Source organism: Rhinopithecus roxellana, chromosome 5, assembly GCF_007565055.1.
Source record: "Rhinopithecus roxellana isolate Shanxi Qingling chromosome 5, ASM756505v1, whole genome shotgun sequence".
Lineage (NCBI taxonomy): Eukaryota > Metazoa > Chordata > Mammalia > Primates > Cercopithecidae > Rhinopithecus > Rhinopithecus roxellana.
The window spans coordinates 41,468,215-41,495,704 of NC_044553.1; the positions used below are offsets into that span (position 1 = coordinate 41,468,215).

A 27,490-nucleotide genomic window follows, 5' to 3' on the forward strand; every position below is an offset into this window, starting at 1 on the left:
TAACTGCTATAAGGTGTTATCTACCATTTCCCGCAGACATTTTCTAAGACAAGTGTTATTATCCCATGTTATTTATAGATAAAGTAACTGAGATTTATAGAAGTTAAGTTAGGTAGACATAGTAGTTCTCAACCCTGTCAGACCCAATGATTCATTTTTATGTAAAATAATTCATAATGACCCATTTTATGCTGAAACAAAGTAATGTATGATTTAACCTATATAGATATAATTTGAAAAATCAGTATAATGTTCCAACCTAAAATGAAGGAGAACTAAAAGTATTCTAATATGTATTTTAACGTGTAAGGGCTTGGCTACAACTACCCTAGAATACATAGTAGACACAGGCTTTCACAGTCGATAGAATTAACATGAATATGACCATTTCAAATGCACACTGATACAAACACTATAAATACTATAGTTCAAACACTATAGTTCAAATGCTTTGTGTAGTTTCGACATGGGTGATGTAATTTTTCAAAATGGAAAACAAGCCTTGGTGAATTTCTTAACAGCAACAACAACAAAACCTTCTTTGATTAGTGAGTGACAGGCTAGTTCCTTTCCAGGACATTTCAGCGTCTAGTAAACGATGCAAAAGACATGGTGTTTCTACCTAAAAGAATTACATACTGAGCTAAGATAATTATCAATGAGTTAAGCAATTCCCTTAATGCCTTATGGGTCATTTTAAATCATGCACCCTGTCCTGTACATAGTGGGGTGTCTAAATCTCTAGCCTGTTCCACTGAATGCCAGTAGAGTACTGTCCTTGAATGTTCGTGAAAACCAAAAATGTCCCAGAAACTAGTAAAATGCTCTGTGTTGAAAACTCCTATGTTAAGTAGAAACAGTGGTGCTACAATTCGCATATAGTCTTGTCAGATTCAAATATTATTCTTGTATGTGCCGTATTATTTTGCCTTATAAGTTAATGAAAGAGACATTATACTGTTAGGAATCCTTAAACACTTTTTGCACCATGAACCTGTTGGGAAGTCTAGTGAAAACCATGGATGTCTTTTCAAAATGTACCTTTTCATATAAAAAATAAAATTCATAGAATTAAATCAATTATATTGAAACATAGTTTTAGTTTAATGATAGGTACAAATAATATTTTGAGGTTCATAACACTTACAATGTTATATGTAAGTATCTGTGGTTGTATTGATGACAAAAATGCTGTTGTAGTTTGTTACCTATATTCATAATTGAAAATATAAAGATGATCTCTTCCTCTCTCTCTATATATGTATTTTATGCATATATATGTATAAAACATGTATGTATGCATAAAATATGTATAATACATGTATATATATTATGCATGCGTAATATGCATAAAATATATACATGTATTATACATATGTATGCATAAAATACATGTTTTATACATATATCTATATTAATTATAGATAATACAGATATAAATTATATAGAAAGATATCTATATCTATATATATTATATAGATAATATATAGTATGTATATTCTCTGTGTGTGTGTGTGTGTGTATATATAAAATATACGTATTTTAATCCAAGTTCAAGATTGCTCAGAACTCATCCATGAACCCTGAGATAAAGCATCCGTACTAGAGGAAATCATGTACAGGATACACAGGGAGCATACAGTTGATCACAACTAAATGGTTCAATAAGTTGTAGGAAAAGTGATACACTATACATCAGTTAACTTGCTGATTCCTAAAGATTGGTTAGTTAACAGGCAGAAAAGCCTAGGGAAGAGTGTATACAAGAATCATAGTGTCAGAAAAGTCCGTAGTATGTGTAGGCAATACTAAGTAGCTTGCTTCAACAAAAGAGGGTAGAGGAAACCTGGAAATTAACAATGGACTAGAATGTACAGTTTGTTCTTTAAATCAGAAGGATTTTACTCTAATTCTACTTGATTTAATAATATCTTATGTGCTCACTGGGATTTTTAGTTTTTCAAGTCCTTCAGAAAACTCTTATTGTCATTTTGTAGTCTGTGAAGTCCACATTCTCAACACCCATTGCAATAAAATTAGCTTTATTTTTATGGTGAAGAATTTTCCAAGCATGGATATTTTTATCAAGATAACTATTGTCAATAGGAAATATGGCATCAGTGAAAATATCACAAGCAAAGATTTCTGACCGGTATTTGACTATATCTAAATCAGTTGAAGGAAATAGGATGGAATGGGATTCGATTTTCCCTTATTAACATTATTTAACTTTTCTTCAGTATATTTGCATTATGTGCCTGCAACATCCCATGGATAGATGTAATGAGTTATCTCATTTATTATGTTGTATATTGTGCCTTTCTAGAATAGATGGAAAATAAAGTACTAACATCAGATGCAATTTAGTGCAGTTTTCAATGCTTGTTAACTTATCCACATTTATTTTCAGTGAGTGTCATAACTCCACAGATCGAATCAAAGTCAGAGTATGGGATGAAGATGATGACATTAAATCCAGAGTCAAGCAACATTTCAAGAAGGAGTCAGATGATTTTCTGGGACAAACAATTGTAGAAGTGAGGACCTTGAGTGGAGAAATGGATGTCTGGTACAACTTAGGTGATTATTTTTTTTATCTACTCGAAAACAAGTTAAATAAAACCCCTGAATACCTGTGGCATGTATTATATTCCCATGTAAGTAAAAATAACCAGTGCCTTTCCAGGACATTCTGTTGGACTGTAGATGATTCATTTCATTGACAAGAAAAGGGTGTTCTTTTTTCAACACTATTAAAAGACTTTGATAAATCTGAGGTGAAAAGAGAAAACCCTTTCCAAGAACTACCTAGATGTCTTTTGGAGAAAAATGTTATTGCATTCTTAATTTTTAATGCATGAAATACAGCTTCATAAACCTTTGCCAAATACGTGGGAAACAAATAATCTATTATTTAATGCTGTTTGACTTATTTCCTTCTTGTCCATTGATGGAATTTTGGCAATGAAGGAAAAATGTATTTTGAATTGCTTTCAAACGATAGTATAAAAGTAGGGTTTAGTTGACAAAGCCAAGTAAATATGTGAACTCATGCAGACTCTCATGATGAAGATATTGAGAAGGTGATTAGTTGGAATGATTTTAAAAATTATTATGGAACCAGAAATTAAATAAGGTAAGTTTTGATTTAACTTTTACTAGAATAGAATAATAACATAGAATTTCAATGGTGATTTAATAGTAGTAAAAATATATGGGTCGGAGTCCGAGATGGGCGGATCATGAGGTCAGGAGATCGAGACCATCCTGGCTAACACGGTGAAACCCCGTCTCTACTAAAATACAAAAAAAAATTAGCCGGGCGAGGTGGCGGGCGCCTGTAGTCCCAGCTACTCCGGAGGCTGAGCCAAGAGAATTGCGTGAACCGGGAGGCAGAGCTTGCAGTGAGCCGAGATGGCGTCACTGCACTCCAGCCTGGGCGACAGAGTGAGATTCCGTCTCAAACAAAACAAAACAAAACAAACAAACAAACAAAAAATATATGGGTCACCCCAGTTTCTGCAAAGGCACGATCTGAAGATGTCTTAATCATATCCTATAAAGTGTTTTAATTAACCTTTTGTGGGCTGGCTGGATATGAGTTAAAGAGTTGACACATTCCTCAGGTTAAAAAGAATCACCACTTAGGATACCAACATATGTTAACAAAATAAAAAGTGCTTTTGACTTTAAAAAAATAATCTGCATACTTTTAGTAATGAAATAATTGACAAACTAAAAGGAGAAGGTCACATAGAATTCATGAAACTCTAGATTACAGGATAATTCAATGAAAGAGAGATATTTAATTTATCTAAACACAGATGATTCAAGTTAAACTAAGAACTAATTATCAAAACTATTTTAAGAAATCTTCCTTAAAGAAGATTGGTACTCTTACGGATTGCAGTAGAATTTTTACCTCTCCTATAATGAGCCACCCCCCAAAGCTTGTTTTAACTATTAAATGACTTCATATATGAAAATAGAGATACTAACAGGGTAAATTTCAGGCCATTAACTCTGTGGAACATTCACCAATTATTTCTTTATGAAAGAGGTTTATCTTTATGTGGGCTTTTTTTTTCTGTAATACGTTAACATTTTCTTGGGTTGAGGCAGTAAAGTTGTAAGTCAGAACAGAAATTTCTCCAATTTGTTCTTTTAACAAAACATATATGAGTGCCTAGCACAGTGGCTCACACCTGTCATCCCAACATTTTGGGAGGTCGAGGAGGGAGGATTGCTTAAGGCCAGGAGTTTGATTTCAGACTGGACAACATAGTGAGACCCATCTCTACCAAAAATTTAAAAAAATATTCACCAAGCATGGTGCCATGTGCCTGTAGTCACAGCTACTCTGGAGGCTGAGGCAGGAGGATCACTTGAGCCCAGGACACTGAGGCTGCAGTGAACTAAAAGATTATGCCACTGTACTCCAGCCTGGGTGACAGAGTGAGACCTTGTATATAAATAAAAAAAGAAGAAGAAGAAGAAGGAGGAGGAGGAGGAGGAGGATGAGGAGGACGAGGAGGAGGAGGAGGAAGAAGAAGAAGAGGAGGAGGAGGAGGAGGAGGAGGAGGAGGAGGAGGAGGAGGAGGAATGAGAAGAAAGAAGAACCAAAAAAACACCATGTACCAGTATATATTCAGGAACTTGCTGAGGAATTTGAGTATGCTGCTCTTAGTAGAATCAGCCATCCAGCTCTTATGCTGAAACTGTCCTTCAGCCTATGAGATGAAAATATGATGAAACACAATATTGTAAGTCTGTACCTACTCACACTCAGTACATTTTTGTCCTCACTGCTGATGTTTAACCTTTGAGAGAGAGAAAAAAAGAGAGAGTGTGTACAGGTTTTACCTTTTTCAGCTTTGTGTAAAATCCCTGAATACATTCTATCCAAACAAATAACCTGTTTCTATTCTTGATACACCTTTCTCATCACTTAAAATTCATCCTACTACACAAAGGAAGTTTTGACCAAAAGCCTTGGGTGTCCACGCGGAGCCTGCTTCCCAAAGATCCTTTGGGATGATAACAGTCAAAAATCAAAGAACCAACAAATCTCCCCTGGAGTTCTGGAAAGAGGTGTGTGATGAAAAAGACCTTAGGTCTTGCATTTCTCTTGGCCCCAGCAGAGAATTTTAATATTTGTTGAGAATCAACTCCCTCTCAGCCAGTAGGAAAATTGCTTATGATCCTGGCACTTAGAAGGGAAGAATCTTTGTAACACAAATGACTGTTAAAGAATAAAAGTGAAAAGTCATCAGACGTTCCCTAAGAGAGATATCATCTTCATTATTTAACTGTACCTTATATGGCTAAAGGTACAACTATGTTTAGAAAGAGGGCCAATTTAAAGTCCTCCGCACTGACTTTGTGTCACTTACCTAAATCCTATTTTCATTTGTGAAATGGGTCAGATTGCCAGAAATGGGTCGTGAACTTAGGACCCCCCTGCTACAATCACAGCCTAGAAGTTTATGCCTTTATTTATCTCAGAGCTATTGATCAGTTCATACTGAACACATACACACATTTTATGGCTAAATTGACTATACATTGTTTCCATTCAAATAAACAGTCTAACACTTACAAGTTAGCCTAGGTTATAGACTGTCGGTCTTTATAAATCACTGACAATGAAAACTATTAGCAACATTTTTTTATTAACCAGAACTTTGGCTCATCTTTTCAAGTACAGAAAGAAAAGAAACCAAGTAGTGATAGCTTTCAGACAAAATGATTTCCTATTTATACACCGTTTTTCTTAATTTTGATTGCCAAATAACTTATTTAATTTCATTGTATAAACTGATCAAGTACACAGAAATATATATGAGAATGGCAAGGTCTTCTGATTAGTTTTTTTTTATTTGGAATATCTATAAGACAATTGACAATTATAATAACATAATAGGCAAATATCTTAAATTGTATTTAGGGGACTCATGGTTACTTTCTTCTGTTTTTAAATAGAGACAGGGTCTCACTATGTTAGACAGGGTGAAGTGCCCTGGTGTGATCATAGCTTAGTATAACCTCAAACTCCTGAGCTCAAGACATCCTCTCCCTCAGCCTCCTAATTAGCTAGGACTACAGGCAAGCACCAACACACCTGCCTAACGAAAAAAAAAAAAAAATGTAGAGACTAGATCTTGTTATGTTGCCTAGGTTGGTCTCAAACTCCTAGCATTAAGTGATACTCCCACGTTGGCTTCCCAAAACACTGAGATTATAGGCAAGAGCAACCACATGTGGTCTCATTATGGTTACTTAACAAGCAACTCTGACTCAGAAAAATAGTTTTTAGCTACTTAAGTCTTTTTTTTTTAAGCTTTTGAGAGGTCATACGAGAAAAACATTATTGTCAGACATGACTGACAAATTGCTTTTTTGCTTTATCAGAGAAAAGGACAGATAAGTCAGCTGTATCTGGGGCCATACGATTGAAAATCAATGTGGAGATAAAAGGAGAAGAGAAGGTTGCTCCATATCATATTCAATATACCTGTTTACATGAGGTAAATAAATGAAATTTTACTAATACAAAATATAAGAAATGTTCTTGATTATGGATTATAAAACAGAATATTTGGTTTTAAAAATCATTGAATTTGTAGAGTGGTTCCTGGAGTTCTGACTCTATACTACAGCAGGCGATATAATATCATAAATTCTATGTATTGTATTACCCCTGATGAACTTGTCATCTAATGAGAGTTTAGAACAAGCCTGTGAGGCAGCTGTGAATAGTCAGTAAGATGATAATGCATAAGTAGATACAAAAACATTACTGTTCTTCCAAAGGGGAAGAAGAGTAATAACAATATTGATTGAAGAAATGAGTCACACCACATATTTTGGAAGCATTAAATATGCAGTAGTTTGGTAATGCAGGAGAGGATCAAATCATAACTGTGTTTTGAGAACTCTGAGTTAGAGTTCAGATTTTATTGAAGATTTAATTAGGACTCTATTTATAACTAGAAACATAAAAATGTGGTGCTGTTTCAATGGCTTTTGGGAGCCAATGTCATAAGCAGTTAACTTTTCTTCCTGTTTCTGAGTATAGCAAACTGTTTCATACATATTGCACACTCTTCCATGTTAACTTCTCTTTCCACAAACATATGAGTATGGAGAGAATAAGATGTGGTTACTCACCCAAAAGGTAGGGCCTAGTTGGCTTAGAGAGAGGTAAACACCATCCAACGTCAATCAAAAGCACAGTTTCACCAGTTTCCTTTTGTGTCTCAGTATAGAAGCACAGGTAAATCATCTTGGGATTCTGTCGAATGTTTGTCTCTGAGAGGTTAGTTACAAGTGTCACTGGAGACTTTCTCTGATGCAAATAATACTTGTCTCATATCAACAAATAGGGGAAGCTGAGGAATGTACTCTTCTTCATGTTTTTCAAAGTAACAAAGTACCTTCCTCAGAAAAAGACAACTGAAAAGTAGCTTTACTTTTTTGCATATTATTTTTTCTAAATATATTCATGAAAATTTATGCATTTAAATATACCCCATTTTACTAAAAAAGAAATGAGGAACAGTGTTCAAATTGTGTGAATATCACACAGTAATTAGGTATACGACCTAGGTTTATTTCATAATCACAGTTTTGTGGTCAGTGATATCATTCCTTCACAAGAGACGGTTCATTTTTCAGACCAATAAAAAGAAATCCCTTGAACTGGCATGATGAAGAATTCTGGCCTTACAGTGTGTGTACAGTCAGAGAAATAGCAGTACACTTCACTTTACAGAGTCTTTTCTACTGGTCCAAGAACCAGAAAGAACAGAAGTCTAAGAAAAAGTTCTTCAGTTTACCCTGGCTTCATCAAAGTAGCAGTTGCTAAGCTTAGACGCAAAAAGGAATTGAGAGTAGTAATTTTATATCACTCCAAAATTCTTCAACATTCACTTTCAGCCTCATTTCATTGCCCTTACTCTTACCATTTTGCAGCCCAAACCCTTTAGTATCATTTACATAGCTAAATTTTGCCTTAACATAGTCAAAATCACATTATTCATCCAGGGCACCATAATTTACTCAGAATCCCTGAATGCAAAATATGCTCTATCATGTAGAAATGATTTCATGCAAAAACACTTCCTTCTGCAAATGGTTTGGTATGTACAAAATATTTGAATCATTGATTCTGTACAGACCAACCCAACTTGACTGCCTAAAGTACCTTAGGAAGGTACTTTATCACTTTGAACATGAATATGAGTACATTCTTCGGCCTCATCTCATATTTTTTGATGTAAGACAAATATCATTTGTGTCAGGGAGTCGCCAGTGACACCTCTAACTAACCTCTCAACTGCAGTGTAACAGAATCTAATTCTGAGAGTAGAACTCGGTGATGTGTGTTTTAATAAGCCTTCCAGGTGATTCTTGTATACTTTAAAGTTTGAGAACCAATGCCTTATTCGCTGAGGAAACTAAAGCCTTGACAAGGTTACAAAGCCTGTTACTGTCAAAGACCCATCCAGAGCTATTATGACATCTTGTCTTAAATATCAAACTATGTCCTTTCTTTCCATATTTATATCAGTGCTTTTACCCAGGCAGAAATCAAAGCAGATTTTGCATAAAAGATGAATTGAGTTAGAATAAAAATTCGAAGTATTCCTATTGCTTGCAGATGCTGATGAAACATTAGAGGCAATGACAGTGCAAGTGCATTTTACTGAAAGTTTTAGTTAAATATTTCTGGCCTATTCTGAGGAATCACTGAACAATTAAAAACCACTTGCTTTTAGAATCTGTTCCATTACTTGACTGAAGTGAAATCTAATGGTGGAGTGAAAATCCCAGAAGTCAAAGGGGATGAAGCCTGGAAGGTTTTCTTTGATGATGCTTCCCAGGAAATAGTTGATGAATTTGCTATGCGTTATGGAATTGAATCCATTTATCAAGCTATGACGTAAGTACTACAGAACATATACCTGGTCAATATCTCTATTAAAATATAAAGAAAGAAAGGAGCATTCATCTCACTTCTAATTCAAATGAAGCTGATTAAAACGAGGATTATATTTCACTGTGCATGTTTGATGCTGACTACTCACTCTTACAGCTGTAAAGTATTAATGGCTTGGTAATTCACTACCACCATCCTCCAATCCTTGCTCTGTTCTCCGAGTGTGGTTCCTTGACAAATAGTATCAACAACACCTGGCAACTTAGCAATGCAAATTATCCACCCCATCCCAGACCTACTGAACCAGAAACTCTGAGGGTGGAATCCAGCAACCTATGGTTTAGCAAGTCTTCCAGGTGATTCTCATATACTTCAAAGTTTGAGAGTCAATGACTTATTCCATATCTGAGGTAACTAAAGTCCTGGTTTGTCCAAGGTCACTAAGCCTATTAGTGAGAGAGACAGGTCCAGAGTTAGTATGATGTCTTGTTCCAAATATTAGACTATGTCTTTCCTTCTCATATTTATAGCAGTACTGCTAATTCAGTAAAACAAAGATTTATTTAGCACTCATAGAACCCAAACCGTATAAAAAATGTGATGCCACAGAATTGACTTATTATAATTTCAATGAGGATTTAGAACCGAATTTCAGTAAGGGTTTAGTAATGAACAAAAGTGTTCGTTACTTCCCCGTAATTTACTTTTTGAGACCTGGTCTAAGTTTATAAGTGCAAGTGGTTCAGATATATACCAGGTGTAATATGCAAACTATTTATATGCATATATTAGATGACTTTTTCATATTAACAACAAGATCTCATTTTCATGTGAACTGAATAGATACTGGCCCAGATAATCAGTCAATTTCAATCATCTTAATAATGAATGAAGACTGGGTCAAAATCAGTGTTCCTTTCTTTCTTTTTTTATTTTATTTTTTAATATACTATAAGTTCTGGGGTACATGTGTAGAATCTGCACGTTTGTTGGTGGTTTGCTGCACCCATCAACCCATCATCTACATTAGGTATTTCTCCTAATGCTATTCTTCCCTTAGCCCCCCACCCCCTGACAGGCCCCGGTGTGTGATACTCCCCTCCCTGTGTCCATGTATTCTCATTGTTCAACTCTCACTTTTGAGTGAGAACATGCAGTGTTTGGTTTTCTGTCCTTGTGTTAGTTTGCTGAGGATGGTTTCCAGCTTCATCCATGTCCCTGCAAAGGATATGAACTCATCATTTTTTATGGCTGCATAGTATTCCATGGTGTATATGTGCCGTATTTTCTTTATCCAGTTTATCATTGATGGGCATTTGGGTTTGTTCCAAGTCTTTGCTATTGTAAACGGTGCTGCAATAAACATACGTGTGCATGAGTCTTTATAGTAGAATGATTTATAATCCTTTGGGTATATACCTAGTAATGGGATTGTTGGGTCAAATGGTATTTCTAGTTCTGGATCCTTGAGGAATTGCCACATTGTCTTCCACAATGGTTGAACTAATTTACACTCTCACCAACAGTGTAAAAGCATTCCTATTTATCCACATCTTCTCCAGCATCTGTTGTTTCCTGACTTTTTAATGATCGCCATTCTAACTGGCATGTGATGGTATCTCACTGTGGTTTTTATTTGCATTTCTCTAATGACCAGTGATGATGGGCTTTTTTTCATATGTTTCTTGACTGCATAAATGTCTTCTTTTGAGAATGGTCTGTTCATATCCTTTGCCCACTTTGTAATGGGGCTGTTTGCTTTTTGCTTGCAAATTTGTTGAAGTTATTTGTAGATTCTGGATATCAGCCCTCTGTCAAATGGATAGATTGCAAAAGTTTTTCCCATTCCGTAGGTTGCGTGTTCATTCTGATTTGATAATTTCTTTTGCTGTGCAGAAACCCTTTAGTTTAATTAGATCCCATTTGTCAATTTTGGCTTTGTTGCCATTGCTTTTGATTCATGAAGTTTTTGCCCATACCTTTGTCCTGAATGGAATTGTCTAGGTTTTCTTCTAGGGTTTTTATGCTTTTAGATTTAATGTTTAAGTCTTTAGTCCATCTTAAGTTAGTTTTTGTATAAGGTGTAAGGAAGGGGTCAGTTTCTGTTTTCTGCATATGGGTAGCCAGTTTTCCCAACACCATTTATTAAATAGGGAATCCTTTTCCCATTGCTTGTTTGTGTCTGATTTGTCAAAGATCAGATGGTTGTAGATGTGTGGTGGTATTTCTGAGGTCTCTGTTCTGTTCCATTGGTCTATATATCTGTTTTGGTACCAGTACCATGCTGTTTGGGTTACTGAAGTCAGGTAATGTCATGTCTCCAGCTTTGTTCTTTTTGCTTAAGATTGTTTTGGCTGTGCTAACTCTTTTATTATTCCATATGAAATTTCAAGTAGTTTTTTTCTAATTCTGTGAAGAAAGTCAATGGTAGCTTGATGGGGCATACTTCCCAAAGTAATTGATGGATTCAGTGCTATCAGTGTTTCTTTTCAAAGTTTGCTGTTCATAGCCCTGAATCTCTAATCATATTTCTAGAACAACATAATGTAAGCATGAATGATAATTACTGATAGAGAAATTGTGCATAGAATGTCCTTATGCTAAATAATAAAGATATATAGATTCTTAGACATGAAAACAAAGAAACTTTAGAGATCACCCGATTGAACCTCCCTCTCAAATCTGGAAACTTTGTGATTGGTTCCCTCACTGATGGTCACCATCCCTTTGTTCGTCCACATCCAGTAACAGGGAGCTCACTCCTTTGGAGGGAGCTTGTTTTATAATTGATCAACCATAAGGGAGTCCATGACTTTGATATCTGTTCCATCCCATGCCAAAGGCTATGATTCAGAACACCTAGTATAAAGTCACAGCACAATTAAAATGCAACTATGATGAACAGTCTAAGGGAAATGAATTGTTCTGCCTAAAGAAAGGTAGGTTAAAAAATCAAAACAACCTGCTGCTGGATAGAATGTCATTAAAAGAAAAGATTAAGTTAAATTTATTCCAAAATATCTCTGGGAGCTGATGTTAGATTCATTCATTTCCATCTTTTCTGTGTTCTAAGAACATAGTCATGTAAATATAGAAAAATGCTAAGTATGCATCACGTAGGTGGTTGAAAAGAGGAGAATTAGCCCTTCCTTATTTTATTACATTGTATAATGTGGTAAATCTTGCCTCTCAATCTAAGTAAAGGTAAGTATTTTTCAAAAATATTTTCGATATTTATTTGTAAGTGACCTGCAGGTAAATTGTGTCTTATTGTATTTATAATACTCAGGAAAGGCAAAAACTCCCGCTCACACTAGACAACTGTCTAAAAGCAGGGGCTGGCATTTTCTTTTTTCTTCTGTAAAGGGCCAGATAGTAAATATTTTGTAGTTGTACCAGTCTCTGTTATACTGCTTAGCTCTGCAGTATTAGTGCGAAGCAGCCATAGAGATGAAGTAAATAAATGGAAATGGCTGTGTGCTGATAAAACTTTACTTTAAAAAAACAGAAACTCAGGATTTGGTCAGGGTTTGGCATGAGGGCCTGAGGGTTATAGAGTCACTGGTCTGAGGAGTGAAAACAAGGCAGATAGAAATAAAGAAAAAGAATACCTTAGGCTTTGTGATTCATTGACAATTACACTTCAGTGACAATAATGTGGTAGATTATGTGTACTTTTGGTTATACATTTGATTTAAAAACATTTTTATGTATCACATGTTTTTTTTTAGTGCTAAATACTTACCATGACAACCCTAATGTTTTTCCCAGCTTAGCAAAACTTTAGATAGGCTTCTTTCTGCCTCTGTTGCCCTGAGGTCCATCTCCTCCCAGCTGTTGCAGATTCCAAATGACCTAAACCCACAGGCCCCTGACCTCCTTTCCCTTAGAGCATTTACTTTAGAAAACTTACAGTTGTAAATTCTTTCTCTGTTCCTTTGAGATTTAATTTTTTTTTTAAAAGCCCTTGCCTGATCTTGTCCCTGTTGCAGTAACCTTAATAAAAATTCCCTTGTCTAATTAACTTTGGTGCAACTTTTGCTTTGGCAGTACGAAATTTTCCATTACTATGCCAGAAGAAAAAAATTCTGTTGACAATCTGATTAATCCTAAGGAAATTACTACTAACATAGATACAATCTCTGTTGTACCAATAAAGATTAGTTATTAGAAATTACTGTTTTTATACAAAAATATACATGTACTCATTTTATCTTAATCTGTTAATATAATTATAATCTGTAATTATATCCAGGAAAGATAATAGAATGGAACAGCATAGAAGTACACTTGAATTCTATTCCAGGACTTACAAATCGAAATTTTGAAGAGAGGAATCATAATCTTTCATCACTGTTTTACAAGAAGTTCTTGTTGCATGATAGAAACTCAATACATATTTGCAATTGAGTGAATAAGAGTCAGAAGTTGTTTATCAGAATTCCATTTATTTTTGCCTTCTCCTAGTGTGTTTCTAGATGCCCGAGTTTTTCAGTTGCCAAAAACAAAGTGAAAATGAAAAGTTTAATTGAGCTGATAGAGGGTTCTATGTCACCATTTATGTTGTAATAAGGGTGAGAGCACACTACATTTATTGATCATTTTTAAAAATTTGAGGAAGTTTCAGAGTACTGACATTTTTCTTCAGTCAGGAGTTGAAATACAGCTTTCAGAGATAGTTTCCACCATATTTTTAAAATGATGCTTTTGCAATTGAACTGTAACTTGAGCCCTAAGCTATTGCTGGCCAAGGACTAACTCAACTGAAAAACAAAAAACAAAAAACAAAACAAAAAAAAAAAAACAGAAAAAAAATGTTTATAAATAAATCTATCTTCTAATTAAACTGCTTGACTAATGAATCAGTATTTTTCTGTTGCTCCAAAACCTTGTGTCAGGGAACAACAATGAAAGTGACCGGAAAGCCAACCAACCAACTAATGAAAGAACAATGAAACCTAGAACACAACATTTGAAGCCTGTCTCAGAATTAGTTCCTCTTCATTCTTAAAAAAACAAAATTGCAAAACTCAGCTACGAGGGAGAAACGATGTCTTGTCTGTGTAGTAAGCATACCTTACCGTTTCGAAAAAGACAAAACTCCTTAATTCTGTGGATTTTCCTAGACACCATTTGATCAAAAACAAAAATCAAATTGTACTTTCTTTTGATATTTAAATACTCTTTAGGGTTAGCCAGATCCCCAGGTAACTTCATAATCTTTCTCTTTTATTAGAGATTTCTTGGTTTCTTTTGAGCACATTCCCATTTCTTTGAAGATGATTTAGAGAAGAAATAAATAAGGGGAAGTATGCTTTAAGTCATAGTCCGGTAGTACACTATTGAATTTTTCTCTTGTGAATTTCTCATCAGACAAAAGAGTCTGAAACTATTTTGCTGGTAAACCTGAGCATTAGGACTGAACGTCCCAGTGCTCCAGGTTACCTCCAGCTTACTATAAAGCACTCCTCTTTCCACATAATATTTTCTGTGAGGGTACCATTTATTAGCCCTACCCATTACATAAAAATGACCCTTTGTTCTGGAGCATGCATCAGAAGGAGAGGGATTACAATTTTCCTGGTTGAACAGGTGATTGATTAAGGACCTGAAGAATTTGTTCCCACATGGCAAATGCAACCATCCATCTAAAATAGTTTTCTAACTAATGACAGTAAGAATGAGAGGCTGTTCCCATTCTCTAAGGAACACACCATTCCACATATTTTGCATCATGGGGTGAGGCATAGAACTTGTTTCCATCATCAATATTTTGGGAGTTCTTGATGCTTTTCATCAACTGATGCTTTTCATCAACTGATGCTTTTCATCAATATATGCATTGTATATGTTTCTAATAGTGTTTTGACAGACTAATTGTTCACAGCTGAACACATCTGGGGAATTTTATATCAGTCATTAAGGATTAAACCCGGAGATTATTTCTGTCAAGAAAGTACATTTTCTTGAGTGTTTAATTAGTCGTTTATTGTAACATGAAGGCTAAGATGTCTCACAAAGTCTGAGATTCTGTTAGGCTATGGTTATGCCTCTATAGTACCAAAGGAGAGGAAAGCATTAGGTCAGTGGTTTTTACCTTGATGTGCTTAACAAACAACCTGGACCCTGAATCGGCCATCTTTATCTAACTTATATTTAAATCAGAACTGTTTGGATACAGATTACTTTAAAGTCACCAGTCTGTTTTAACTGCTTGAGCCAGGAGTCTACTTATAAAAAAAGAGTGCTACTTAACGGTGTCTTTCATTCATTTAAGAAATATTTACTCAGTGCCTATCATGTGCCAGAAATGCTTCTATGGTTACAGAAATGAACAAAAAGTCAGTCTAGTTTCCCACGAGCCCCACATTCCAGAAGACGAAATTAATTCATTCAATAGACATTTTCTGAGTATGTAAGTATAAGGACTTACATAGAATGTCTTAGTCTGTGAGGCTGCTATAAAAAAATACCATAAATTGAGTGGCTGATAAACAACAGAAATTTATTTCTTACAGCCCTGGATGCTAGAAGGTCCAAAATTAAGGTGCCATCAGGTTTGGTGTCCAATGAGGGCCATTTCCTGGTTCATTGATGGCTATCTTTTCACTGTGTGCAAGCTTCACATGGCCAAAGGGACGAATGCTCTCTGGGGCCTCTTTCATAAGACAACTAAAATCCCATTCATGAGGGGCTCCCCACTCATGACATAATCACCTCTCAACAGCCTCACCTCGTAATACTACAACCTTGAGTCATAGGTTTCAACAGATGAGTTTTTCATGAACACAGCTGTTCAGACCCCAGCACAAGGCAATGGGGAAATAGCAGTAAAAGATAGCTCTTGCCTCTAGTAAGTTCCTGATTTAGGGGGAAGAGAATGGAAAAATTAAATAATAACAAACATGGGGGCTGGAAGGGCCTAGGTATAGAGGAAGCAAATCCAAGCACAGATGAGAAGTGTCAGAGAAAGCTGATGGGCAGCCTGAGGGTCCCACCCTTACTTGTCCTTCAACTTCTGTCTTCGTCTAAAATCTGTGCCTTTTATTTATTTTCCAGTCACATACCATTGCCCTTGTACTCAAAATCTCCATAATTGCATTCTAGCAACCCATGGCATCTTTGAGAAGCTATGATGTTTTTGGTCAAAGGAGAAGTGACATTTAAGTGTTTGGGTCATCTTTGTGACAAGAATGAATGAAATTCTAACTTATCATTGATAAGTTAGAATGCTGAGCTGAATTTGGGGGAGCAAATGTGATGAAAGTTGTTTTAATGTATTTGTAACATCGGAAATGCAGATAGTCTTTCCTTTCATTTCGCATAGTATCTCTGAAACTGCTTCTAACAATCTAAGAATCATAATCTTCCTTTTGGTACTTCTTTCCAGTCACCTTCCTCTTCTGTTCATTGATTATTTTTAAACTTTAGATGAAAGGCATTTCTATTCTTTGAAAACCACAAGTTCAGTATGATTTTGGACACCTGTCCCTGAACTGGCATGTGAGTTAGAGGATTGTTTCATTTTTTTGTTCAACAGTAGCAAGTGACATTAATCCAGATATGCTATTTGAAATGCATATTAGGCCAATAATATTTTGACAATTAATGGTTAATAACTTTGTAGCAGTTGCTTTAGCCAAAAACTTGCCAGTAACTACCTCATTATTCACTGTTTAATTTTTTTAATTGATTGATAAAATTTTATGTATTTATTATATACAACATGATGTTTTGAAGTATATATACATTGTAAAATGATTAAATCTAGTGAATTAACATATGCATTACGTTACATAGTTATTTTTGTCATGAGTACACGTCTAAGCTGTTAGCATTTTTGAAGAATACAATGCATTGTTATTAACTATTGTCACCATGCTGTACAATAGACACTTTGAACTTTTATACCTCCTATCCAACTGAAAATTTTTATACTTTGACGAACATCTCCCAACACTCACCCCGCTAGTCAACTCCAGCTCCTGGTAACTACCATTTTATTCTCTAATTCAGTGAGTTCCTCTTTTCTGTTTTTTTTAATATTCCACATATGAGTGAGATGTTCATATGGTATTTATCTTTCTGTGCCTGGCTTATTTCATTTAACATAATGTTCTCCATTTTTATCCATGTTGTTGCAAATGACAAAATTTCCTTCATTTTTATGGCTGAATACTATTCCATTGTATATATATACATTTTCTTTATCCATTTACCTGGCAGTGGACACTTAGGTTGATTCCGTATCTTGGCTATTGTGAGTAATGCTGCAATAAGCATGGGTGTGCGGATATTTCTTGACATACTGATTTATTTTCTTTGGCTATAAGCCCAGTAGTGGAAATAATATATTGTATAATAGTTCTATTTTTAACTTTTTGAGGAAGCTTCTTACTGTTTTTCATAATTACTGTAATAATTTACATTACCATAAACAGTGTATGAGATTCTCTTTGCTCCACCTCCTTGCCAAGGCTTGTTATCTTTTACCTTTTTTGGTAATAGCCGTTCTAATAGGAGTAAGGTGATTGCTCATTGTAGTTTTAATTTGCGTTTCTCTGATGATTAGTGATGTTAAATATTTTTCATGTACTATGGGCCATTTGTATGTCTTCTTTGGGGAAAAGTCTATTCAGATCCTTTGCCCAATTTTTAATCATGTTATTTGTTTTCTTGCTGTTAATTATTTGAGTTCCTTTTATATTTTTGATATTAACCCTTTATTAAATGTATAGTTGGCAAATTTTTTCTCCCACGTTGTAGGGTGGCTCCTCACTTTGTTGACTGCTTCCTTTGCTGTGAAGAACCTTTTTAGGTTAATGCAATCCCATTGTCTATTTTTGCTTTTGTTGCCTGTGCTTTTGAGGTTATAGTTAATAACTCATTACACAGACCAATGTCATGCAGTTTTTCCTCTATGTTTTCTTCTAGTAGTTTTATAGTTTTGGGTCTTACATTCAAGTCCTCAATCAATTTTGGGTTGATATTTTATATGGTGTGAGATAAGGGTGGGTCAAATTGTATTCTTCTGCATGTGGACATCCAGTTTTTTCAACATCATTTATTAAAGAGATTATCCTTTTCTCATTGTGTGCACTTGGCACTCTCGTTGAAAATCATTTGTCAGTAAATGTGTGGATTTATTTCTGGGCTCTCTACTGTGTTCCTTTAATCTATGTGTCTACTTTTATGTCAGTGCCATGTTTCATTATTTACAATAAGTATCATCATTTTAGAGTTTATTACTCGAACTTTTCCCATGGAACTAAAATTCCATTTGTTGAATTCTTCTGACACTAACACCATTTACTTGCAAAAGTAAAGTTAGGTGTTTTAATGTTAATAATCCATTGTTTTTAATCATGTCTCTAGGGGAGAATATTAAACATTTCCAGAGATTGCAACAGTACTTTTTTACCTTTTTTTTTTGAAGATGCATTCTCTGGTTTTTGAAGAGGTGGTTTGCAGCACCTCTGAGTCAGTCATTTTTAATTACTGGTTGTACTTTTAATCCTATTTCCACCCTGAGAATAATTTAAGTAGTATTAGAACTGTAGCTGATAAAGGTAAATGATTTTCAATGGATATGGTTAGAAGCAAGAAAAAGTTTGCTTTGGCTGTAACTACACATAAAGAGAGAACCCGCACAAACTCGGAGGCGGACATCTTGCCAAACTGAACATCCTGTAGAAGCCCATTAGCTGAAAGCTCTGCAAAGAGCAAAGATTGCCTCAGGCTGACTTCTGTGTCCAGTACTTTCTTGTTATTTTTCCTAACCCCTGGCTGCAATAGAATCAAATGTTGATGGTGGAGAGAAGTGATGAATGTAGTTGGACGCAGCCAACAAGTTATTTATATTCAGAAAGGCATAGCATGTTCGAGCATGTAAGGATTGGATCTTCTAAAAATTATTTCATTTTGCAGATGGAAAAACTGAATCTAGAAGTGATGAAGTTACTTTTTAAGGTCACAGCAGAGGGGTAGGTTTAGCATGAAGCGTCTTTATGCCTTGGTACTTTTAACTCTAAATTGGCCACCCAGATTCCTTCTATCCCTCCACGTACTGTATGTATATGTACATGCACACACACACATGCACACACACTTTGCTGACCATTTCTTCAAGGTTTCAAAGAAACGTAGCCACTAATACTGATTCATATTTTTCCTTTTTTAAGAATTGTTTATTTTTCTTTTTTCCTTCAACCATCCAAGAAATGTGTACTTTGATGTATACTACTACCATCTTTATCATATCAATTGCGTAATCATTTACTATTTAGAGTCATGAAAAGGCAAGTTCAACGTAGACTATTGTTTTGGTACTAGGTACTACCTTCTTTAATTTGGCATGCTTTTAATCACAGTTTCTAGAAAAGGATAGGTATTTTGACCAAACTGGGGAAAAAATTATACTCATTGGAATGACCTGAAAATTCTGTTTCTCAGTTTCAGTATTTTATTTTGTAAAATCAGTATCTAATGACTAAGTTTTTAATCTTGGCTCTCAACTGTTTGTTTAAATCCCAAGTCACTAGTTATTTCTAAGAAGATCATTTTAATATAAGTTCTAAGAAGTGGAAACAACTCCTAGGTATTGTATCTTTAATCTTTAGGTGTATTAAAAAGTGTTTAATTTAACTATGACTAAATTTATGAGTCATATTTAAATTTTTGACATATTTGTATTTCCTTTCAATCAAACAACAAAAGTTTTGCTGATTAGCTCACAAGAAAAACACTATGGTAATGCTAATTTGTTATTGAAATTGGTAATAAAATATCTAGTGGAAAGAAAAGTAGCATTAAGTGAAATGCTGGGTTTTTCTTATTAGCCTTTTTTGATTTTCACATATTCACCATTCTCATACCTTTATTTTGCCTTAGGAACTTATGCACCAAGATAATTTCATTAATATCTTTAAAATTCTTGATATATTTTATTAAGTAAAATTAAACTGGTATCTATTTTACAGTAATTTTATTATATCATGAGACATGTACTCCTAACTAGAAATTACTTGTCAGTACTACATTTTGAAAGAGAAAAGTCATTTTGTGATTTGTTTGAATTCTTCAACAAAATTCTTGTTCAGTGGTATTATAAAATATGATAGGTTATACAATTTTGCATTATATACTTTAAAGGTTATGTAGTTTTCTTCAAAAGGAAAATATATAGAAATAAATAATTTAGTGAAACAAGAATAAAAAACATTATAAATTATCTTATTAGTGCTTAAGTTTACAAAGAGACTTAAAATCAACAAAAGGCAAAATTTGAATTAGCAAAATTTAAGATGTATATTTTATGTATTTTTTCTGGTTAGCGTAATAAAACACGTTAATGCTACATTTAAAAATACACAATGTACATTTTTTAAATAACACAAATGTATAATGCCACCCAGAGATAACACTATGATCATATAATTTAGCAGTATTTCCTGCTTGGTGTTTGTTTTTGTGTTTTCATGTAGACATATACACATATCTATTTGTGTTTGGTGTGCATGTGTGTGTGTGTGTACTGAGATAGTAAAATGTTTTTATCCTGCTTTTTTTGGCAACTTACAGAGTTTCTTTGATTACATGTTTGCTGACCACCTGGATGTTGTCAGCATCCACCTGCAAACTTTAAACCAAAAGACCAGTCCCTAAAAATTTTCCACTTTCTGCTATTTCTTTGTTCAAATGCAGCACTCTTTTAGACTGGGGAAAAATATTTTTTAGCTTCTATTTGTGGGTTTTCTAAGCATATTTCTTTTTCTGAACAATGTAAACAACCAGTAAATTTGTCTTGCTAAAAGCAGAGCATAAAAGATTCTACATAATGCCCAGGGTATATTGTTCCCAGTGTTCTTCCAGCCCTTTCTTCTAAGTAGCCTCACATCCCATTGCTCATTCCCTATTGTACAGGCAGTATTAGAATCTTGGGAGTTTTATACTCTTTAATGGATATAGAGTGAGAAGGTGTGGGAAAGGAGAAACAGCATTAACTCCTGGGAAGTCCATTAGCATGAAATAGGGAGGGATTGATAGCCTTGCTTGGCAGCAGTCTAGGACCCAGATATCTGATAAAGGGAGCAGACATTGGAAGGTTTCTAGAAATACCCTCCCATTCCTCTCTGGTCAGGTTAGTGTTTTAGGAGTTTATATACTGGCAGTCACTGAACAGTTCCCCGTCTAGCCAGCCACCTAAAGTTAGAAAAAGTTCCTTCCAGAAACTGGGAAACCTTTGACTGGTAACCTTAATTTCCAATACTGTTGTGACTTTGCATCCTTTTTGGTTTTCTCGGAAGTTTCCATGGGATGCTTAGAGGGACTGAATCAGGTTTAGCTAGCTACCATCCATCATACCCCAGAAATCATCTCAGTTAAATTTTAATCAAAATGTAAAATATTTCTGTCAGCTTTCTAAGAGAAATACTTGCCTAATGCTTTAGAAAATTTTAAATGCTGCTGTCAGCATACTGATTATAAGTAGAATATTATTCGCCTTCAAAGTATCCATTGTTATTACAGTGTTAACTGCGAGGTACTTCCGCCACATTTTCACAGCATCATTGGATGTTTTTATAAACTGTCATGCTCAAGCATATGTCCTGTATTCTCTAACTCTACATAAATACGTTTAGTTTATATTTTGGTTCATATTACTTTAATTTGTTTTAATTAAGTAATGTTTGTTGGTCAATTAATATGTACAAGGAAACACTGCTAAATATGGGCTAGATATATATCTTAAATTTTGCTGATTCAAATTTTGCCTATCATTGATTTAAGAGTCTCTTTGTCACCTTAAGTACTAAGAAGAAAGACAATTCAACTTGTTTTTTATTCTTTGATAAACTAATTATTTATATTTCTCTTTTTTTCTAAATAAAACTGCATAACCTTTAAAGTATATAATGTAAAACTGTATAAACCTATAATAATACTTTAAAATATCATTAAATAAGTTATTTTGGAATAAGTCAAACAAATCATAACACAGTGCTATTTTTTCTTTCAAAAGTTATGAAAGCATAAACAAAACACACTCCAGAAAGAACAGATACGTATACAAGCAATACACAATATTGAAGAGAGAGGGCCAAAGTAAATAAAATCATTATGTCAAAGATATATCTGTAGTCCCATGTTCATTGCAGCATTAGTCACAATAACTAAGACATGGAATCAACCTAAGTGTTCATCAGTGGCTGAATGTATTGAGAAAATGTAGTATACACTCACAATGGAATACTTTTAGCCTTAAAAAGAAAAATGAAATCTTGTCATTTGCAACAAGATGGTTAAGCCCTGAGAATATTATGGTTAAGGGAAATAAGGCAGGCACAGAAAGACAAATACTGCATAATCTCATTTATATGTGGCATCAAAAACAAACAAACAAACAAACAAACAAAACACTAGAATTCATGGAAATGGAGAGCAGAATGATGATTACCAGGGGCTTAGGGAAAGGAGGCAGATTGTGGAGCTATTGGTCAAGGAATACAAAATTTTTGTTAGATGGGAGGAACAAATTCCAGAAATTCATTTTACAACACGGTGACTATAGTTAATAACAATGTATTGTGTTCTTGAAAAGAGAATAGATTTTATGTTTTCTCACCACAAAAAAAAGATAAGTATGGGAAGTAGTGCAAATGTTAATTAACTTGATTCAGCCATTCCATAATGTATACATATTTCAAACCAACCTATTGTACATGATAAACATGTAATTTTTATTTGTCAATTAAAAATAAAGAATTAAAAAAAAAAAGAAAGAGTGAGGAGGATAAATTAAGAGAAGCTATACTGTGGTAGATGGTTAAGAAGGAGTCTCTAAAGATACGTTGCCTGAATTCCAGTCTTTGAGAACCTTACCTGCTCTGTGACTTTAAAGAAAAAAAAAATAGAAAAGGAAAGAAATGTTTAATTACAACAAATACAGAGAGGACATTAGACTTCAGAAACATTGGCAAAACAGAAGCAATTAAGTATTTAAAGACTAAGTTGCAATTACTAAGGTTACCTAGTTTACTTGGTGTTTTCACGCTGTTCATGATGGGAACAGCAGCTTTCCCACTTGGTTTTATATTTTCAGAGATCATTCTAAATCTTCAGTTACAACATTGTCAAAATTAGGCTTAAAATTGTTTTGTTAGGAAGTTTAGGTACTGCAGAAAAATTCAAGGTTTTGTGTTTTAGAGATCAGAAGCAGACAGTAACTCTGTGATATTTGAATTATCTCCAGGTGCAAAGTATTTTTTTCCTTCTGACTGTGGTATGTGAAGTGGTTATTCATATTGGAAGCATGGCAGGAACGTCAATTTTCACTTCTACACTTCCTAAATTGTTTTTCTGCTTCCACTACACACTCGTTTGAATCCTTCTTTATACCACTTCAGAGTCATCTTTTCAAATTAATCTGATAATGCTAGTTGTTTCTGCAGAAATCTCAGGTAACTTCATATAGTTCACATGAGAAAATCCAAACTCCTTGGCCAGATATTGTACCAATCAAAGTTTGGCCTTGACCTACTTTACCTTGGTCATCCCCTGGCACCTCTTCACTTTTCATCTTATTTCTTCTTAGTGAAAACTCCTGTCACTTTATTAACATTGATCTTGCTAAGGTCATGATGATGTTTATTTGTCAAGTCCAATAACTTCTTTTCTGTCCTTATTTTTATAAGACTCTTACTGCACTTAACAGTATCAATCATCCTCTTATCAAGATTATCCTGATTCCAGTTTCCTGGGTTTCCTTTTACCTGTCTAGTATTTATTTAGTCTCAATTATAGAATTTACTTTTTTTTCTTCTCGTATAATTTCCTTTTATATTGCTATTTCCCAGGTGACATTCTCGAACATTTCTTCGGTTATTGTACATATTTTCCCTAGATAATCTTATCCTTTCTCATGGTTTCTGATAATTCATGCTGATGATCCCAAATCTAGGTGTCTGGTCCATGTCTCCAAAAACCAGTAACATTCCTACACGGAAGCTCTATGAGCACCTTAAGCTCATAATTAATTGGATACATCATCCCTCCACCTTCAACTTTTTTCCAATTTTTAGTTCCCAGCTCACTTGGCAGAAGAACCGCTCATGTAGTCACTCAAACTAGAACCTTGAAACTTAACATTTTCTCTTCCTCATCCCTCTCTATCACTTCTAAGTCCTAACAGTTTTTCCTCTCTGAATATTTCTCAAATCCATTTCCTCCTCATCATCTACACACTACTACTAGTTAAGACATCCATCTTCTCTTCTCTTCATAGCCTCCTAATTGGACTCTTTACTTTCATCTTCCTTAAACTCATCTTCCTCCATGCTCCTCCTATCAAATTAACCTATTTAAAATCCAGATCTGATTATTTCACTTCCTATTACGTGTTGAAGAACTAAAGTTCCTTGCTAATGCTTTTTAACTTATATTTACTCTGTACCATTTTAAACTTTGTCCAAAAATATCTTTTGATGCCTGGAATAGATCCAATTTATCTAACATGTTACACAAGACTCTCTGTAAACCCTTCAGATTTATCTTTAGCTATACCAATCCTAAATGTTCTCCTGGAAATTTGTGCTCTGTTAACCTAAAATTGCTAGAGTTCACTTTATACAATATTTTATTTCTTTCCATAGTGCCTTGATTTGTACTTTTCCATTCCTCTGGAATACATTCTTTATCCATCAATGATATCAAACCCTGTGTCAGGCTTGGCTATCTCTTAGTCATTCACTGACTGTTAGCCCAGCCTAATCTCAAGACGTCTCCCCTGACCCTCCTCACCAGGCTGTGATATATGCATTCTAACTCAGTGTCTTCATAGCACTCTGCTATGCCTTTTTCATAATTTTTGCATAACTGTATTAAACTTCTTACATGACTGATTCCACCAGCAGTCTATAAGCAGATTCATTCCTGCATATCCAAAGCTAATATAGTCTCTGCCATTTAGGTGTGCTCAGTAAATATTTGTTGAACCAGCTTGTAGAGACACTAAGCTCTTCACTCTTTCATGATCATTACCTCAACTCTCATTCTGTATTCCTTGTGTTTCCCTCTGACTTCTCCTCTCTTCACCACTATGGGACTCAGTTCGGCCTTTGGAGGATTGCCCTGCACCTCCAGGCCTGCTCCTCTACCCTATGGCCCACCCAAACGTTTTAGCTGCCTCTGTGATTGCACTTTCTGCTGTACAACAAAATTAGGATTTGAGGTATGTGCTTCTTATTTGGGAGTATGCATTTTATTACATCAAGACTATGTTTTAATCAACTCCAGATCCTTACCATTAAGAAGAGTGCCAGGAATACAGTAAGTACATAGCCAATGAAGAAACAGTACTCTGACCAGATGGCTTTAATAGGAAAAAAAAAAAATGGTTAAACACTAGAAAACTCTTAGAATAAATTCTAATACTAATTCTAATCAATTTTCATAGATGAATGTATTATAATTACTATCTGATTATCCATTGAAGTTATTTTTAAAAGAGAAGTTTAAAGTGTCAATGTAAGTTTGACATTACTGTTTTCTAATTTTTCTGTGAACAACATGTTAGCATTAATGATAAATGCGTAGCAAAGATTGTATAAAACTATATAACTCAAGACTGCACTCATTTACGTGGTGTTTCCTGAATTATACAAATTTTCACATATAACCTATGAATTATTAACCTCTCATTTTGGTCATGAAACATTGCTCTGGCATTCAAAAGCCATAGTTTCTTTTTTTTTTTTTTTTTTTTTTTTTTTTTTTTCAATTCTTTTGTGATTCTTCAGTTACTTCAGGCCATCTGGGAAAAGCCATAGTTTCTTAGGGTATTTTTTATCATCAAGATATTTGCTTAACCATCTCAAATTAGGCAAAGGGTGGCTTTTGATACTTCTAATCTTCCCATATTGCATTTGCTTTTCCCTCAGATGACTTTTAAGTAGTGAGCAATGTTCAATAATTGTGTCATTTTCTTTCAAATTTATTTAGTTTTTTTAAAAACTGACAGATAAAATTACACATATTTATCATGTACAATATGATGCCTTGAAGAACATATACACTGTGGGATGATTAAATCTAGCTGATTAACATATGCGCATCTCACATAGTTATCATTTTTGTGGGAGAACGTTTAACATCCATTCTCCTAGCATTTTTCACAAATACAATATGTCATCATTAACCATAGTCACCATTCTGTAAAATAGATCTTTAGAACTTATCCCCCCATTTAAATAAAATGTTATATCCTTTGACCAGGATCTTCCCAACCCTGCACCCGCTAACTGCTCCAACCTCTAGTAACCACCTTTCAACTCTCTACTTCTCTGACTTCAGCTTTTCAGATTGTACATATGAGTGAGATCATGCTGTATTTGTCTTTCTGTGTGTGACTTATTTCACAAAACGTCCTCCAGGTTCATCCATGTTGTTGAAAATGGCAGGATTTCCTTGTTTTTATGACGGAACAGTATTCTGTTGTGTATATAACCATGTTTTCTTTATTCATCTATTGATAGACACTTAGGTTGATTCCATTCCTTGACTGTTTTGCCGCAATACACATGGGAGTGCGGAAAAAAAAAAAAAAAAGAAAAGAAATGTGATAGCAGAGCTCTAAGAATTTTGAATTTCTGTTTTTAACTAATTTTTTTGTTAAATAAATGATATTGTTTGTGAATTCTTAATAAATAGTAATTATAATCAATTCAGTATATAATAGAGTCATAACACTTATCATTTCCTTAAAGAAGAAGTCATTAATAATCTAAATCCAAGGTTAAGTTGCACGAATCATGTAACTCTTAGAGCATAAATTTTTATTTGTGATTCTTAAAGATGCACCTTTAAAGATTTAGCCTTTTCTGTTCATCAGTGTTATGACAAAGTAGGTAGCAAGGTGCCTGGTTAAGATCTAAGAAAAGCCACAGTTTTCAGGATAATCATTTATTTTTTGTGAGAGTGCCGCTCAGGGCAGCTATTTATGTTTGTGTTCAATAATACAAAATTCAGAAATGTCTAGATTCCTTGGTGGCATAGTAAGATTGAGAGCAAAATAGCATCACGTTATATAGTGAAATTTTCTTTCCTCCATGTATATTTTATCTTTCACTTTTATCATAAGCTGTGCTTTCTATTTTCAAGTATTTTGTTGTAGTTCAAATGAAACAGGTTTCCTTGGGAGAAATAACAAAATTGGATCCTTGATGCTTCTGATGGGTATAAATGATACCATTATTCAAGGTTTAAAAGAAATGATCTTTAAGCATAAAACTGGCATTATTCAATCTGTTGTCACTATTCATCTATTTGCCTAATTAAATCTTGTCTGTAACAAAGTGCTTAGAAAAGAGAATTGCTTACAGAAGATATTTCTTTCTGAAAAATCATACAAACTGGACTCAAGTCAGAGGTTAAACTGACTTATTCATTCAATGTATAACGAGAGGAGGGTGTCTTGCTACTTTACAACTGTGAGAGGCATGCAAATGCAAAGAACATTTTGGTTAAAATGTAGCATTTTAGGAACCAAAATAA

The 27,490-nt window shown here is 34.4% G+C and overlaps 1 protein-coding gene across 2 annotated transcripts in view; it reads left to right on the forward strand.

Moving 5' to 3' along the window:
- Nucleotides 1-27,490, forward strand: part of UNC13C (unc-13 homolog C) — a 701,690-nt gene that overhangs the window by 343,440 nt on the left and 330,760 nt on the right. For both annotated transcript variants that reach the window (XM_030930702.1, XM_010352869.2), the window contains exons 10-12: nucleotides 2,411-2,580; nucleotides 6,412-6,527; nucleotides 8,781-8,944. In XM_030930702.1, coding sequence (XP_030786562.1) covers nucleotides 2,411-2,580; nucleotides 6,412-6,527; nucleotides 8,781-8,944 — 450 coding nt within the window. The remainder of the gene's footprint in view (nucleotides 1-2,410; nucleotides 2,581-6,411; nucleotides 6,528-8,780; nucleotides 8,945-27,490) is intronic.